The 16,327-nt window shown below is 36.1% G+C and overlaps 1 protein-coding gene across 4 annotated transcripts in view; it reads right to left on the reverse strand.

Annotated features, from left to right (window-relative positions):
* Positions 1-1,183: 1,183 nt before the first annotated feature.
* LOC138307308 (ATP-binding cassette sub-family C member 5-like) overlaps positions 1,184-16,327 on the reverse strand; it is a 43,024-nt gene continuing 27,880 nt past the window's right edge. For 2 of the 4 annotated variants that reach the window (XM_069247966.1, XM_069247967.1), the window contains exons 14-27: positions 16,132-16,259; positions 13,938-14,009; positions 13,269-13,393; positions 10,833-10,905; positions 10,066-10,269; positions 9,348-9,513; positions 8,593-8,790; positions 7,754-7,941; positions 7,061-7,219; positions 6,412-6,541; positions 3,321-3,603; positions 2,720-2,906; positions 2,205-2,294; positions 1,288-2,059 (exon numbers count right to left, since the gene is read on the reverse strand). In XM_069247966.1, coding sequence (XP_069104067.1) covers positions 1,829-2,059; positions 2,205-2,294; positions 2,720-2,906; positions 3,321-3,603; positions 6,412-6,541; positions 7,061-7,219; positions 7,754-7,941; positions 8,593-8,790; positions 9,348-9,513; positions 10,066-10,269; positions 10,833-10,905; positions 13,269-13,393; positions 13,938-14,009; positions 16,132-16,259 — 2,234 coding nt within the window. In that variant the 3' untranslated portion in view covers positions 1,288-1,828. Of the gene's footprint in view, positions 1,240-1,287; positions 2,060-2,204; positions 2,295-2,719; positions 2,907-3,320; positions 3,604-6,411; positions 6,542-7,060; positions 7,220-7,753; positions 7,942-8,592; positions 8,791-9,347; positions 9,514-10,065; positions 10,270-10,832; positions 10,906-13,268; positions 13,394-13,937; positions 14,010-16,131; positions 16,260-16,327 lie in introns of those variants that run through there. The other 2 variants (XM_069247968.1, XM_069247965.1) reach the window with 2 other exon arrangements.

Here is a 16,327-nt window from a genome sequence, read left to right on the forward strand (position 1 = left end):
TTACCTCTATTTCCCCTATTGGGCCCCGCCCGAAAGCCCTGACTTTCTACCACAATGGGAGTCAGCCAAAAATTATAACAAGGTTCCCCCTTGGTCCAAAGATGTTTGTGGCCAAATTTGGTTACAATCCATGCAGAATATCGGTGACAATGTAGCGTTTTATGGATTTACCTTATTATATTGGGCCCCGTCAAATCTCTGAATCAGATTTTAAATTCATACAAGTTCTGTTCCCCTTCCCCAAGGATGTTTGTTGGCCAAATTTTTAAAATCCCTGAGAACTCTAGGTCAAGTAGCGATTCATAGGATTTATCTATTTCCCCTATTGGAGCCCCGATCCTGCCCCCAGTGATCAGAGCCCCTGGAAATGGATAAGATTTACCGGGAAGAAAAAATCTATCATACGAGGGAAGACTTACCTGGTAATAGAAAAAATCTATCATATCGAGGGAAGATTTACCTGGTAATAGAAAAATCTATCATACGAGGGAAGATTTACCTGGTAATAGAAAAATCTATCATACGAGGGAAGATTTACCTGGTAATAGAAAAATCTATCATACGAGGGAAGATTTACCTGGTAATAGAAAAATCTATCATCCGAGGGAAGATTTACCTGGTAATAGAAAAATCTATCATACGAGGGAAGATTTACCTGGTAATAGAAAAATCTATCATACGAGGGAAGATTTACCTGGTAATAGAAAAATCTATCATACGAGGGAAGATTTACCTGGTAATAGAAAAATCTATCATACGAGGGAAGATTTACCTGGTAATAGAAAAATCTATCATACGAGGGAAGATTTACCTGGTAATAGAAAAATCTATCATACGCGAGGGAAGATTTACCTGGTAATAGAAAAATCTATCATACGAGGGAAGATTTACCTGGTAATAGAAAAATCTATCATACGAGGGAAGATTTACCTGGTAATAGAAAAATCTATCATACGAGGGAAGATTTACCTGGTAATAGAAAAATCTATCATACGAGGGAAGATTACCTGGTAATAGAAAAATCTATCATCCGAGGGAAGATTTACCTGGTAATAGAAAATCTATCATCCGAGGAAGATTTACCTGGTAATAGAAAAATCTATCATCTGAGGGAAGATTTACCTGGTAATAGAAAAATCTATCATCCGAGGGAAGACTTACCTGGTAATAGAAAAATCTATCATCCGAGGGAAGATTTACCTGGTAATAGAAAAATCTATCATCCGAGGGAAGATTTACCTCGTAATAGAAAAAAAATCTATCATATGAGGGAAGATTTACCTGGTAATAGAAAAATCTATCATACGAGGGAAGACTTACCTGGTAATAGAAAAATCTATCGTACAGCGATCTGAATTTAAAACAAAAACTATAAACCAACGTTCTTTCGGGTGTGATTTATTTTTGCGATGAATTCACCGAGTAAATTTGCAAAAATTTATCTCTGCGAAAGAACCTCTTCATCACCTATATGGATAGTAATTTCTTTTCAGTTTCTAAATCCGCAAAATTATGTTTATTGTTGCGAACTTGTTTTGAAACCGAAATTGCAAAGTTTAATAGCCGCAAAAGGAGGTTAGTTTACGGTAGGCTTACAACAATGTAGATATAATCACACTGTATGTAAGCTTATAAATGTTTAAACTAAGAGTTATTCTTTTTCCCATGAAACTTCTACATGAAAATCCTGTGAAATGTGACCATTAAAAACCACTCAGTTCATTAAATCTGTTTCAAAAGCAACTCACTTCATCACCCCATGAAATTGACCAAAGCAAGATTCAATCCTTAGATAAATTATGATTACTGATTTTAATGGAGTTGACACCTAAAGCAACACCTTACCCTGAATTAACAGTAAGGACTTACCTGACCCTGATCTTCCTACGATACCAATCTTTTCTCGAGGAAGGACCTCAAATGAAACTCCTTTTAAAGCGTAGGGTAGATTTTCTCTGTAGCGCATTTTTACTCTTTTAAATGTTATAACACCGTCGTATGGCCATTTGGCGTCAGGTCTATTGTTCTTGATGACACCCGGTGCCTCGGACTCCACTTCCTACAACAACAAGCCACAGTACAATTCAAGATCGTGATCCCAAAACAACTTGGGTAAATTGTACTTTACACACGTCGTTTTGGGATCTCGAAACCCCCATATTTAAGAGAGCACAATATTCAGAAATAAGTCACTTTTAGATTACCTTGGAGTAATGTTGAAGTCTCTCCACAGAGACAAATCTAGCCTCGGTTTCTATAGCAAGTCTGATTGTAAACTGGAAAAGGCCTGTCATCTACAATGAAAAAAAAATATTCAGATAGCTGTAATTAAATTAATTGGTTAATCAGTATTCAATACTGGATATATTGCAAAGATCTGACTATTCATTATTCAGGAAATATGTGTATAAAGACTGATGATTAGCTATCAATTTGAAACTAATTACTGTAAATCAACTGTCTTTCGTGTACAATTTATTTTTGCGAGTTTCACAATCACTGTGACAGTAAATTCACAAACGATTATCTCCATGAATGTATAAAAATAAAGTAAATGTAAATACTTTTATTTAGTAATACTTTTTAAATTCGCAAAATCTTCGCAAACTTATTTTCAAAAAGAAATCGTGAAATTTAGTAGACACGAAAGAAAGTAGATTTACAATATCGACTTATTGCAAATTATTACTGATCATGATAAAAAACACTCAGAACCTACTTGTATAGCAAAGGCCATGGCCATTCCCGCTAAAGCCGGGGTGATGCTTTCATACGTCAGAATGACCAGGAGTCCGGTCACTCCTATCACAATTGCACTAAGTAGGTCAAGTCTGACCGCTAGCCAACGGTTAGACGAATAAAACAGGAAAAATGGTACAGTATTGGTGTCCATCAACTGGTGAAATCTACAACAATAATGGTATGTATTAGTATACATACATACATTTACAACTTTAGACTTAATACAACAGGCAGAATTCAGCATTTGTTTCAATGCTAAAGGGTGCTTATGGAGTCAAACTCCCTATATAGGGTTAATGGGTTATACAGATGTGCTAGAATCTTGTCTTGCCTGAATAGATTTTATGAGCTTTTAAAGTTAACGTCATTGAGTGGATGATATTAATTTTAGAGTTATCTACCTTGGATGGATCAGAGTTAACTCCCTTTAGATATGATTTAACTCCTTTAATCAATTATATGATCTTGAGAGTTAAATCCCTTTAGTTTGGATCTGAATTATTTCTGACTAGAGTGTTCAGTTTCTAAAGATTCATTTTTCTCAGAGAAACAGTGAAAAATTATAATATCAAACCTACTTGTCTAAAAATTCTTGTGATTTTCCAAAAGCATGAATAGTAGAAATTCCTTGTATAGAAGCCGTCACATGGCTGAGAAGTGGAGATCGTGTTGTGGCGTCCAATCGTTTCAGTTCTCGGACTCCAGAAGTAAATATGACATTAAGAACAATGAAACATGCGATCAACGGTACGAGGGCGATGAGGAACCACAGGGACACGTAACAAATGGAGATTAGGGCGAAGATGATGGTGAGAATGTTCATAAGGAAAACTTCAGCACTTCCAGGCAGACGGATATCAACTGTGTAGATAATAAAAGAAAATAAATAGGTTATAGAATTATAATGGTATCATAATGATTATATTACTTACCATTTTATGACCCAACAGTTATCCCAGTTGTAGGTTTCCAATTATTTTATGCGTATACATGCATTTACATATTATTTTTGTCCAAAACAAACATAAGTAACATTCTTAATATCTACCATACTGCTTACAAGAAGTCAAATTCACAATTTGTGGACTTGCCGTATAAATTCGTTTCAGAAAGACCTTCATGTGTATTATGTAAAAAAATAATGCCTCGATGAGAATTTTATATTTTATGTGGTTCAGTTTTATTTTCTAGTAGGTAAGCTATATCAAACAAGTACGATAAAATGCAAAAGGTTTATAAACAGTTTGTATAATCATTTCTTTGCTACATTAGCAGTAATAGGCACCAATTGTAGCTCTAAAGACGACACCATTTTCTGTCTAAAAGTCTTTTGAGCTACAATATTGCAGCTATTAAAATAAGGACAAAAGACCCAGAGGTATTTATGCATGTATTAACAACAAGAGATCCCAGAGGGATCTTGGCGCCCACCAAAGAATGATCTGGGTCTGACAATGGAAAGAGGGATCTTTTCCCTGCTTTTCAAACTTTTTCAAACACACTATATATAAAATTTGAGACAGATCGCTATAGTACTTTCTAAGAAATAGCGATAACAAACTTTAAGTATCAAAATCCAAGATGGCCACCTGTCGGCCATCTTGTTCACCGATCGGTCCCAAAATGCAATATGCACAACAAGGGTCCTAGGGGAACCTGTATATGAAATTTGAGAAAGATCCCTTCAGTACTTTTGAGAAATAGCGGTAACAAACTTCAACTATCAAAATCCAAGATGGCCGCCTGTCGGCCATCTTGTTGACCGATTGGTCCCAAAATGCAATATGCACAACAAGGGTCCTAGGGGAACCTGTATATGAAATTTGAGAAAGATCCCTTCAGCACTTTTTGAGAAATAGCGGTAACAAACTTCAACTATCAAAATCCAAGATGGCCGCCTGTCGGCCATCTTGTTGACCGATCAGTCCCAAAATGCAATATGCAAAACAAGGACCCTAGGGGAACCTATATATGAAATTTGAGAAAGATCCCTTCTACACATTTTGAGAAATAGCGGTAACAAACTTTAACTATCAAAATCCAAGATGGCCGCCTGTCGACCATCTTGTTCACCGATTGGTCCCAAAATGCAATATGCACAACTAGGGTCCTAGGGGAACCTGTATATGGAATTTGAGAGAAATCCCTTCTGCACTTTTTGAGAAATAGCGGTAACAAACTTCAACTATCAAAATCCAAGATGGCCGACTGTCGGCCATCTTGTTGACCGATCGGTCCCAAAATGCAATATGCACAACTAGGGTCCTAGGGGAACCTACATATGAAATTTGAGAAAGATCCTTTCAGCACTTTCTGAGGAATAGCGGTAACAAGAATTGTTAACGGACGGACGGAAGGACGGACGGACGACGGACCACGGACAAAAGGCGATTTGAATAGCCCACCATCTGATGATGGTGGGCTAATAAATAATTTCAACATTTCAGATCTGTCGTTTTGTGACATATGTAATAGTCATTCTTTCTCACCTCTTCACTATAGCGCTTTGAATTTGCTGGGTCAATATTTCACATTTTTGCTTACAGAACATATTTGCAGAGGTTTAATTTTCGCTACACCTGCTCCAGATATTTTGCGGATAGCTTGTACATTGACATTGTTTTAAATCACTATTATTAAAACTTATTTACATTGTACATTATACATTAAAATTTGATACGAGGAAAAATCAACTTTGAAAAAGAACTACATATGTATGTACGCTTGTCAACACATATGTTTTTAATCTTGTCCTGAGTGAAAGCTGTCGTTATGTGCCAGAGCATTCACTCAAAAGAAATCACTGAAGTAGAACTGATAGTACAAAACAGATCATACTAATGTACTTAGTGATCAACTGTTAGTAATAAATTGTATGCTTTCCGTATGTGATCTTGGCTTATTTTTACTCAGTCTACAGACAATCGTCTAGGTATAAACACGTACATACACTGTACACCATAGTAATGTCTCTTGATGCGCGGCTAAAACATCTATCTATATCTCCGATATTACCCACCAACAGGAACTAGAAATTGTTGAGTTTTATCTATTGATAACGTTACTTCTCAGTGTTGTGCAAGATATCTTGCTAGTGTTTAAAGTGCATAGTCGGGCAATGAAAACCAGTATAAATGCGTTCATTGGCCTTCCAAAAGTCCTTACATATCAAAATGACAATCAAATTGTGCTTACTTTGTCCAGTTTAGACCATTGAAATTATGGAAAGCCCCATTACAGTAATTGCCATTTAGTTTTAGGATTCCTTTACTATAAATTAATTTCTTCGCATGCAGAGCGATTTTGACAGGATATTTTATTTTTCCATTTCATAAGCAATTATACTGGATATATTAACACCATTTTTCCGACTTAAGCCTTCCTTTGCCCGACTATTCACTTTAAAATTCATGGATTTCGGAAGAACCGCGAACAAAGCAAAAATAAAATCTCCGCAAAATATGACCGCTATACAGTATATGTTTACAGAGAAAACAGCAAATTCACTAAATCATTCACCCATGAAATTCTAAATAAGACTTGTCCAACCTTTGAACAAGAAGAGTTTAAATGCGTCTTCGGGGCTGAAGGGTTTAATAAATTAAAAGGACTGAAACAAATAAAAGGAAATATCTAATCCTTAATAGAGATCAGTCCAACAGTACATACTTTCGTCTATATCCGAGGAAAACCTATTGATGATCCTTCCGACTGGAGTAGTGTCAAAGAATTTCATTGGACAAGAAAGCACCTTCCTAAATATTGTGTCGTGCATCTTACTGGACGCATGAAGTGTGACCTGAAAAGGAATAGAAAGTAGTTATTAATTCATTCATCCCTGGAATTTCATAATGAACTGGCCAAGTCGTTGATTTAGAAGTGCCTATATGTGTCTTCAGGGGTGAGTTAAATGAAACAATACATATACTTCAGCGACTATGTGGTTCTATTCGATATCAAAGAGTCAAAAGTAAAGGTCACAGTGCCCTTTTTTAAGTACATGACACCATATCAAATTGATGAAGCAACATTTAGGTCGCAGGCCAAAAATTAGGTCAGTGACCTATATTTTGTACGTGACTAATGAATGAAGTCTTCTGAATATTAATGATTGAGATATGGCTTCTAAAAGAAAATTTACACGGTAGCAAGAAAAGATGGAGTGTAGTGTAACAAAACTAACTAGTTTTCCATTAGAAGTATATTTTCTACCTGACATAAGAATGAAGGTAGATGTGACTTTATTAGAACATTATGCTAGATAAACAAAATACACAACAAAGATATTCAATATTTGAAATTGACTAAAATATCTTACTTTCATGAAAAGGAAAGTCCTAAAAAGTGTTGTCACGATGATCACTACAATCCCTAGGCCATAGATCATAGCGTAGAAGTTTATTTCTGGGTTGTGTCGGATGTTCGTACTTGTCCTGTTAAATGTCATGTTTCCAATCAACACCTGTTCTGTTGTGTTCTGCAATCAAAAATATCATTCTGTTTATCAAGATAAATAGAGGATCTGATATGATTGGCTATGTAATATGAAATTTATCAAACGAGTTCTCAATAATTTGATATGCCAAGAGCCTTTAGGCAAGTGGCATATCTTATTATTTAACAAGTTTGATAAATTTCATATTACATAGTCACGATTGTAAGATTCTATTTATCACATAAATTTTAGTAATAGATCTATAAGTATAATTTTATCTCTGTCCAAAACAGCAGAAATCTAGCTTGGATGTGACTTTTACGTCTTCTGAGACAATAATGATGTCAAAACTACCTGTGATGTCAAAATATTGTTATTACACATGTGTCTTACGATGACATGGACGTATGATATGGCTAGACAGTTATGTGATAATTAAGATTTATTATTATACCTCATGTTTATAACAGTGTCTGTGATTAGTTGAAACACACCACGTTACAGGGAAATGAAACACCGTTTTGAGATCTCCCTGTATAGAAATGTATTTGTGTGTTGCTGCGGCAGTATACCTACCCCACTGCCCTGGTTTAGCCAGTACGAGAGCCACCAACTTGTGCCACTCTGTGCACCGACACTGACTAGATAGATCAGAAATACAAAAACAGCCACGAACATCCCACCGGCAGACTGCACATAGTTCCAGTATGTCCGAGCTGTCACCTTTCCTTTTGCCTTCTCCTCAGCCACAATCAGTTTTCCAGCTGAAAATATGCAAAAATAATTTTTCAATTTATTGTTCAGGACATATTCTGTTTAAGAGTTAATATATTTATAATGAAGCATTTGTCAGATTTTGATGTTAGTTCACTAATGCTTGCAAAAATTAAAACTTAATGTTGATTTTTTTTTGATTTTTTTTTTTATGGAATGATGGCAAATTTTGTTGCTGATAATAAATGGTAAAGGAGATCTTCAGCCACTACCCTAGAAATACTGACATACCAGTAAGTCTGCTTTGCTTATTGATCAATTTGTTTTGAAAAACTGCTCCAAAGTCTCAGTAGTATCAACAACGAGAATTTTCGTTGACTTAAGACCTGATATTTTGTCAAATACCCTCTAAAACTAATTTCATCGCTTTTTATAGATAGTACATCTTCAATATTCCAGTGGTTACTATCACTGTCATTATATCCACCCCTGAAGTTTTTCAAAGCAAATCTTAAGGCTCTGTGTGCGACCACAGGTCGATGGGAAGGTAGTTTGGATATTTGATATACAATAAAAGAATTGAATAATAGAACACTATGGTTGACAGTTCAGTGTGGCTCGCAGTTATGATGCAGGAAGAAGGATTTTGAGAACTTCAACAGGTTTTTATATATATATATCATATGTATTGTCAGCCTTACCATTTTCGACAGGCTGTTTTCCTGAAGTGTCACTCATCGCTGACATTGTGCTCATTTGTCTATCTACACCGTTAGCTCCGCCCCTATGCGAGTGGCTAGAAATTGATGACATTGTCCTTTCTCTAATACCAGAGTTTCTATTCTGAGTGCCGGAAAATGTTCGTTTCCTAGGACTTTTCGGTGAAGATCCAAGTCTCTCTGTGCAAAAAGGTACAAATTTGAAATTACATAATCAATTTATATACATGTCATGGATAACTTCTATAAAATAATTAATATTTGATTATTAATGTAACTATTTTCTAATTTCATGGGGGTATGAAAGCAATTTTGTTTGCAAACTGTGCGATTCCATGTAGTGGATTCTCAAAAAGGTTTTGCAAATCAAACTTTACTCAAGAGATTATTTTTCCATATCGATATGCAACGTCAATATTTCTATTTTAACATCAAAATAACGGTGGATTTCTTGATATTTTCGGTTGTTTTTTTTTAATGGTAATAGTGTTATGAAAAAAAATCATATTATAAGTATTTTTTCACCCGAGTATAAATACATTTATATATAATATTTATTATAATTATTTTTATCTTTTTTTTTTAATTTTTGTGGATATGAAAAGATATTTTTTCATGTTACCAGCATAAGCATTAAATTCTTTTCACAAATTTTTTTATAATGTTAAGTTAAAATTATTTTGCAGTTTTTGTTAAATGTAAATAATTTTCTATCATCCTGGTGGTCGATATTTTACCTCTGAATTGCTCCTCCTCTTCCTCTGAATCACTCTCTCCTTTTGAGTAGTACCTGCTGATAAGGCTAGCGTATTCACCGTTGTGTTTTGTGAGTTCGTCATGTACCCCGCTCTCTGTGATTTTGCCGTCACTCATTACAACTATACCATCACAATGCCTCAGATACTACAAAACCACGTTGTTGTCAGTATAGAATTTCAAACAAAAAGTAAAGAAAGTTAAAATATCAAACTTACCATTCCCACATTGTATATTATGGGATGTGGTGTTCTCTTGTTTCTGATATTCTACAATTTTCATGCACAGGCAAAAAGAACTCCCATTCCTTAGTTTTAATTGCTTTTTTTTTCCCTTTTATTTTTTTTTCTTTTACATGCCAGAAATGAATATTTTTTCTCCAAAAACATCTGGGCCAGATTTTTTCATTTATGGACTATCATTTGATATGAATTTTCCTTCGTGTAATTTTTGGATATTTGATACATTGTAATTATATAAAATTTCATTTTTTCATGCTAATTAAAAGTTTACTATTTTCCCCATGAAGTGCTTATCAAAAGTTAAACTATGAAAATAAAATTTAAATATCTAATTCTTAGAAACTTTAAATGAAATAATTTTGTATTAACAATTTTTTTATTTTAATGACATTTTAATGACACTATCATGACATATTCATGGAGGAGCCATTTCTGTCAATTTATAAACATCACTCACTTGCAATTGATGGGTAACAAATAAAATTGTTTTTCCTTTCAGACACTTTGCAAGACACTCGCTGAATATGTGACGCCCAACGTGAATGTCGACAGCAGACAACGGGTCGTCAAGAAGATAGACATCTTTGTCTGCGTACACAGCTCGTGCCAGACTGATCCTTTGCTTCTGCCCTCCACTCATGTTGATACCACGCTCGCCAATCTATAACAAAATATACCCAGGTATACAATCATCACTTAAAATTCAAATTACTAATCAAAATATACAAAGTATACTGCAGTATTCATGTTTTTATCAATGGAACCTATTCACGATGGATTTATTTTGCAGTGCACTGATTCCTCTAAATGCAATATTCACAGATAGATGATGTTTTAATGGACGTGTCAATGTTATCAATAATTTCTTTAAATATTAAGATTTTGCAATTAATTTTAAATATAAAAACTTGAAAGCAGTGCCATTTTGGATAAGATACAGTAAATAAAATCCTGACGATAGTATGATAATGTAGCAATTGTTTAATTAGTGTTTAGAATTCATGGATTTTAGTAAAACTGAAAAAACATCAGAAATTAACCATCCTCGAAATTTACCCTCAATTGCCAATCAAAGCTCTGATATTCTTCTTTTTCCTCAAAGTAATATAATGTAAAGTTTGCACTATCTATTTCTTTAGTTTACTTCATCACATGATCATCAGTGCAGCCAATAGGAAGATTTAGATTTTTTTTTAAATTTGCATATTCACCAATCAATCTTACCTCAGTCATATCTCCGTCCACAAAATCTTTGAAGTCTTCCTCCAGAGAACAGGCATGGACAATGGCCTTGTATCTATAAGTATTCACAAAGAATTCATGATAAAATACCAATTGTAGTACAAGAATGTGAAGTAAATTAATCTCAATCTGATATCATATCACATTTTACCACATAATCCGCCTGATATTCAGTGATTTCGCCTGTGTAATATTTTTGCTTAAGTCACTAGTGTAATATGATCTAGAGCAATTTTCATTGGCTGTAAATCCATTGTGACCTCAGACAGAAACAATACAAGAGATCCCAGAGGGATCTTGGCACCCACCAAAGAATGATCTACGTCTGACAATGGAAAGATGGATCTTTTCTCTGCTTTTCAAACTTTTACTACAAACTTCATATAAAATTTGAGAAAGATCCTTTCATTACTTAATGAGATATATGGCAGTAACAAACTTCAATTATCAAAATCCAAGATGGCTACCTGTTGGCCATCTTGTTCAGCAATTGGCCCCAAAATGCAATATATATGCACAACTAAGGTCCTAGGGGAAATTTGAGACAGATCGTTTCAGTACTTTCAGAGAAATAGCAGTAACAATGAGACAGATCGTTTCAGTACTTTCAGAGAAATAGCAGTAACAAACTTCAATAATCAAATTCCAAGATGGCGGCCTATCTGCCATCTTTTCCACCGAATGGTCTGAAAATGCAATATGCACAACTAGGGACCTAGGGGAACCTGCACATAAAATTTGAGACAGATTATTTCAGTACTTTGTGAGAAATAGTGGTAATAAAACTTCAATTACCAAAATCTAAGATGGCTTCCTGACGGCCATCTTGTCCACCGATCGGTCCCAATATGCAATATACAAAAAACCTCTAGGGGAACATGCACATGAAATTTGAGACATATCCCTTCATTACTTTCTGAGAAATAGCGGTAACAAACTTTAACTATCAAAATCCAAGATGGCTGCCTGGCGGCCATCTTGTTGGCCGATCGGTCCCAAAATGCAATGTGCACAACTAGGGACCTAGGAGAACCTGCACACGAAATTTGAGACAGATCCCTTCATAACTTTCGGAGAAATAGTGGTAACAAACTTCAATTGTCAAAATCCAAGATGGCTGCCTGGCAGCCATTTTGTTAACCGATCAGTCCCAAAATGCAATATGCACAACTAGGGCCCTAGGGGAACCTGCACATGAAATTTGAGACATATCCCTTCATTACTTTCTGAGAAATAGCGGTAACAAACTTTAACTATCAAAATCCAAGATGGCTGCCTGGCGGCCATCTTGTTGACCGATCGGTCCAAAAATGCAATATGCACAACTAGGGCTCCAGGGCTACCTACATATGAAATTTTGAGAAAGATCCCTTCATTACTTTTTGAGAAATAGCGGTAACAAACTTTAACTATCAAAATTCAAGATGGCTGCCTGGGACCGATTGGTCCCAAAATGCAATATGCACAACTAGGGCCCTAGGGGAACCTACATATCAAATTTGAAAAAGATCCCTTTAGTACTTTCTGAGAAGTAGCGGTAACAAGAATTGTTAACGGACGGACGGAAGGACGGACGGACGGACGGAAGGACGGACGGACCACGGACGAAAGGCGATTTGAATAGCCCACCATCTTATGATGGTGGGCTAAAAATGACGTCAGGAAAAATGACGTGCCGTCAGGATTACGAGGACGGCAGGACAAAATGGCAGCCTCTGCTGAATTTTTGGAATACATTTTGACGTGAAATGCTTTGTTTTGTAGGTATTTGTAGTTATGTAAAAAGTACGTTCATTTCATATGAGATTTTATGAAACTTTTCTTGAAGTTTTTATTTTTGCTTGCTAAGGCTCGCAAAAATAACAACTTCTAAGACTCGTTTCATATAACCTAATATGAAATGAACACTCATGTAAGATCCTTTATATATTTTTCAGAGAAAACGATTTTACCATTTAATAACGATGTCACAATTAAAGGGAGATAACTCTAGAATCTGCAAAGATTGAATAGGTTATAACAGGTCATTTTACACTACAGCAAGAAAACGAAAACTAAATACATGTATGACTTGATGCTTAACACTTTAAATAACAAGAGGCCCATGGGGCTATCTGACTATTGTCTAACTAAAAATTAATTAAAGTATATAGTAGTGACAAACAAGGCAATACACACAACTCTTAAGTTACTGTAGAAAGTTTCTGATAATTATACATAATGACTGTGACCTTGAATGAAGGTCAAGGTCATTCAATTAAATAAACTTGATAGCCCAGCATGCTACAGGCCCAATATCACTACCCTAGGCCTCTTAGGTTTTTGCAAGTTCATTTTATCTGTGAGAAGGACCCCATTTATAAAACACAAAGTGCCCACCCTGGTACCCGTGCAGAACGTTACTGAATAAGTGCTTACTTTTCTTCATCGTAGACTTGACCAAACAGGATGTTCTCGCGTGCTGTTGAATTCATTATCCACGCCTGCTGTGAAACATATGCCACGCTTCCCTTCGTCGCGACTTTTCCTGACAACAGCACCATCTGTAGATGTCACAATTTTACGAAATAAAACGAAGATAAATATAAAAGTCAAGTCAATGATTTGGAAAAAAAAAAAATATACAGATGTTTTAAATTAACGACAACATTGGCTTCGTGTGAATCTATTTTCAAAGCACATCTGCATGCATCTATAAAATGGTTCAGTGTGACTTCAGTTCCATGAGCTGAAATTGTTAGAAGCTGGAATTATCATCAAATCTCCAAATCTCAGATATTAATGATATCTACCTTGCAGGAAGGAATCAATGTTCATGTGAAATTAAAATTGTTTTCTTGATCTCCAAAAAAATATTTTCATCAGGTTTATTGGTGTAGGAAATCCAGAGTACCTGGAGTACCAGGAGAAAAACCACTAACCAGCAGTCAGTACCTGGCAACTGTCCAACAAACTCGAAAACCCATAGGCCTCTTGATTATTTCAAACAATAATCAGTGTATAAGAATAAAGTTTTTACTTCAAATATTCTTAATTTACAAGTACCAGTATTTTTTAAATTAAGACTTTTTTCTTTTATTCACTTACTCGTCCCATTACAGCTGATATAAGAGAACTCTTTCCACATCCCACACTTCCACATACTCCTATTAATTTGCCCTGTAAAATAAGAAGAAATATAGCTATTAATGTGTCAGATCTTGGTGGATACAAATTTTTAACAATTACATAAAACAAATATAAACAGTTTCAGATGCAATAGCTAAATTCAACATACTTGAAAGGTTTGATGGTAAAAGATAACAGGAGTACCGGGAGAAACACCACCATCAGCGGTGAGTATCAGGCAACGTCCCCACATGGGATTTGAACTTGCGACCCAGAGGTGGAGGGCTTATATTACCATGTAAGAACATCCAAACTACTGGGCCACTAGTAACGGAAGTCAAACAGTTACGAACCTTGAAATTTTTCAGAACTTGTATCATAATACCAGCCATTGTGATGCACTTAGCGTTAAACCTGAATTCCCTCTCATCTTTGTAAAACCTGAATTTCCTCTCACCTTTGTCAATCCTGAATTCCTTCTCACCTTCGTCAAACCTGAATTTCCTCTCACCTTCGTCAAACCTGAATTCCTTCTAACCTTCGTCAAACCTGAATTCCCTCTCATTTAAACCTGTATTTTCCTCTCACCTTTGTCAATCCTGAATTCCCTCTCACTTTCGTCAAACCTGAATTTCATCTCACTTTTGTCAAACCTGAAATTTGCTCTCACCTTTGTAAAACCTGAATTCCCTCTCACCTTTGTAAAACCTGAATTCCTTCTCATCTTTATCAAACCTGAATTCCTTCTAACCTTTATCAAACCTGAATTCCTTCTAACCTTCGTCAAACCTGAATTCCCTCTCACCTTTGTCAAACCTGAATTCCTTCTCACCTTTGTCAAACCTGAATTCCTTCTCACCTTTGTCAAACCTGAATTCCTTCTAACCTTCGTCAAACCTGAATTTCCTCTCACATTGTCAATCCTGAATTCCCTCTCACCTTTGTCAAACCTGAATTCTCTCTCACCTTTGTCAAACCTGAATTTTCTCTCACCTTTGTCAATCCTGAATTCCCTCTCCCTTCGTCAAACCTGAATTCCATCTCACTTTTGTCGAACCTGAAATTTGCTCCCATCCTTTGTAAAACCTGAATTCCCTCTCACCTTTGTCAAACCTGAATTCCTTCTCACCTTTGTCAAACCTGAATTTCCTCTCACATTGTCAATCCTGAATTCCCTCTCACCTTTTTAATCCTGAATTCCCTCTCACCTTTGTAAAACCTGAATTCCCTCTCACATTGTCAAACCTGAATTCCCTCTCATCTTCGTAAAACCTGAATTCCCTCTCACCTTCGTCAAACCTGAATTCCTTCTCACCTTTGTCAAACCTGAATTCCCTCTCATCTTTGTCAAACCTGAATTCCCTCTCATCTTTGTCAAACCTGAATTCCCTCTCACCTTTGTCAAACCTGAATTCCCTCTCACCTTCGTCAAACCTGAATTCCCTCTCACCTTTGTCAAACCTGAATTCCCTCTCACCTTTGTCAAACCTGAATTCCCTCTCACCTTTGTCAAACCTTAATTCCCTCTCACCTTTGTCAAACCTGAATTCCCTCTCACCTTTGTCAATCCTGAATTCCCTCTCACCTTTGTAAAACCTGAATTCCCTCTCACCTTTGTAAAACCTGAATTCCTTCTCACCTTTGTCAAACCTGAATTCTCTCTCACCTTTGTTAAACCTGAATTCCTTCTCACCTTTGTCAAACCTGAATTCCCTCTCATCTTTGTCAAACCTGAATTCCATCTCACCTTCGTCAAACCTGAATTCCCTCTCACCTTTGTCAAACCTGAATTCCCTCTCACCTTTGTCAAACCTGAATTCCTTCTCACCTTTGTCAAACCTGAACTCCCTCTCACCTTTGTCAATCCTGAATTCCCTCTCCCTTCGTCAAACCTGAATTCCCTCTCCCTTCGTCAAACCTGAATTCCCTCTCCCTTCGTCAAACCTGAATTTCCTCTCACATTGTCAATCCTGAACTCCCTCTCCCTTCGTCAAACCTGAATTCCCTCTCCCTTCGTCAAACCTGAATTCCCTCTCACCTTTGTCAAACCTGAATTCCCTCTCACCTTTGTCAAACCTGAATTCCCTCTCACCTTGTCAATCCTGAATTCCCTTTCACCTTTGTCAAACCTGAATTTTGCTCTCACCTTGGTCAAACTTGAATTTCCTCTCACCTTTTCCAACACAAAGTTGATATCCACCAGGGTCTGTACCACATCTGGATCAGATTCCGGAACCTCCTCACCATCTTTTAATCCTTGTTTCTCCTCTGCCTTTGTCGCTGAAGACTTACTGTTAGCATCTGGTTAGAAAATAAATCAATTAAACTTAAAAATGGATAAAAAATCTGTTCAACATCCAGTGCTCCTG

Source organism: Argopecten irradians, chromosome 14, assembly GCF_041381155.1.
Source record: "Argopecten irradians isolate NY chromosome 14, Ai_NY, whole genome shotgun sequence".
NCBI lineage: Eukaryota > Metazoa > Mollusca > Bivalvia > Pectinida > Pectinidae > Argopecten > Argopecten irradians.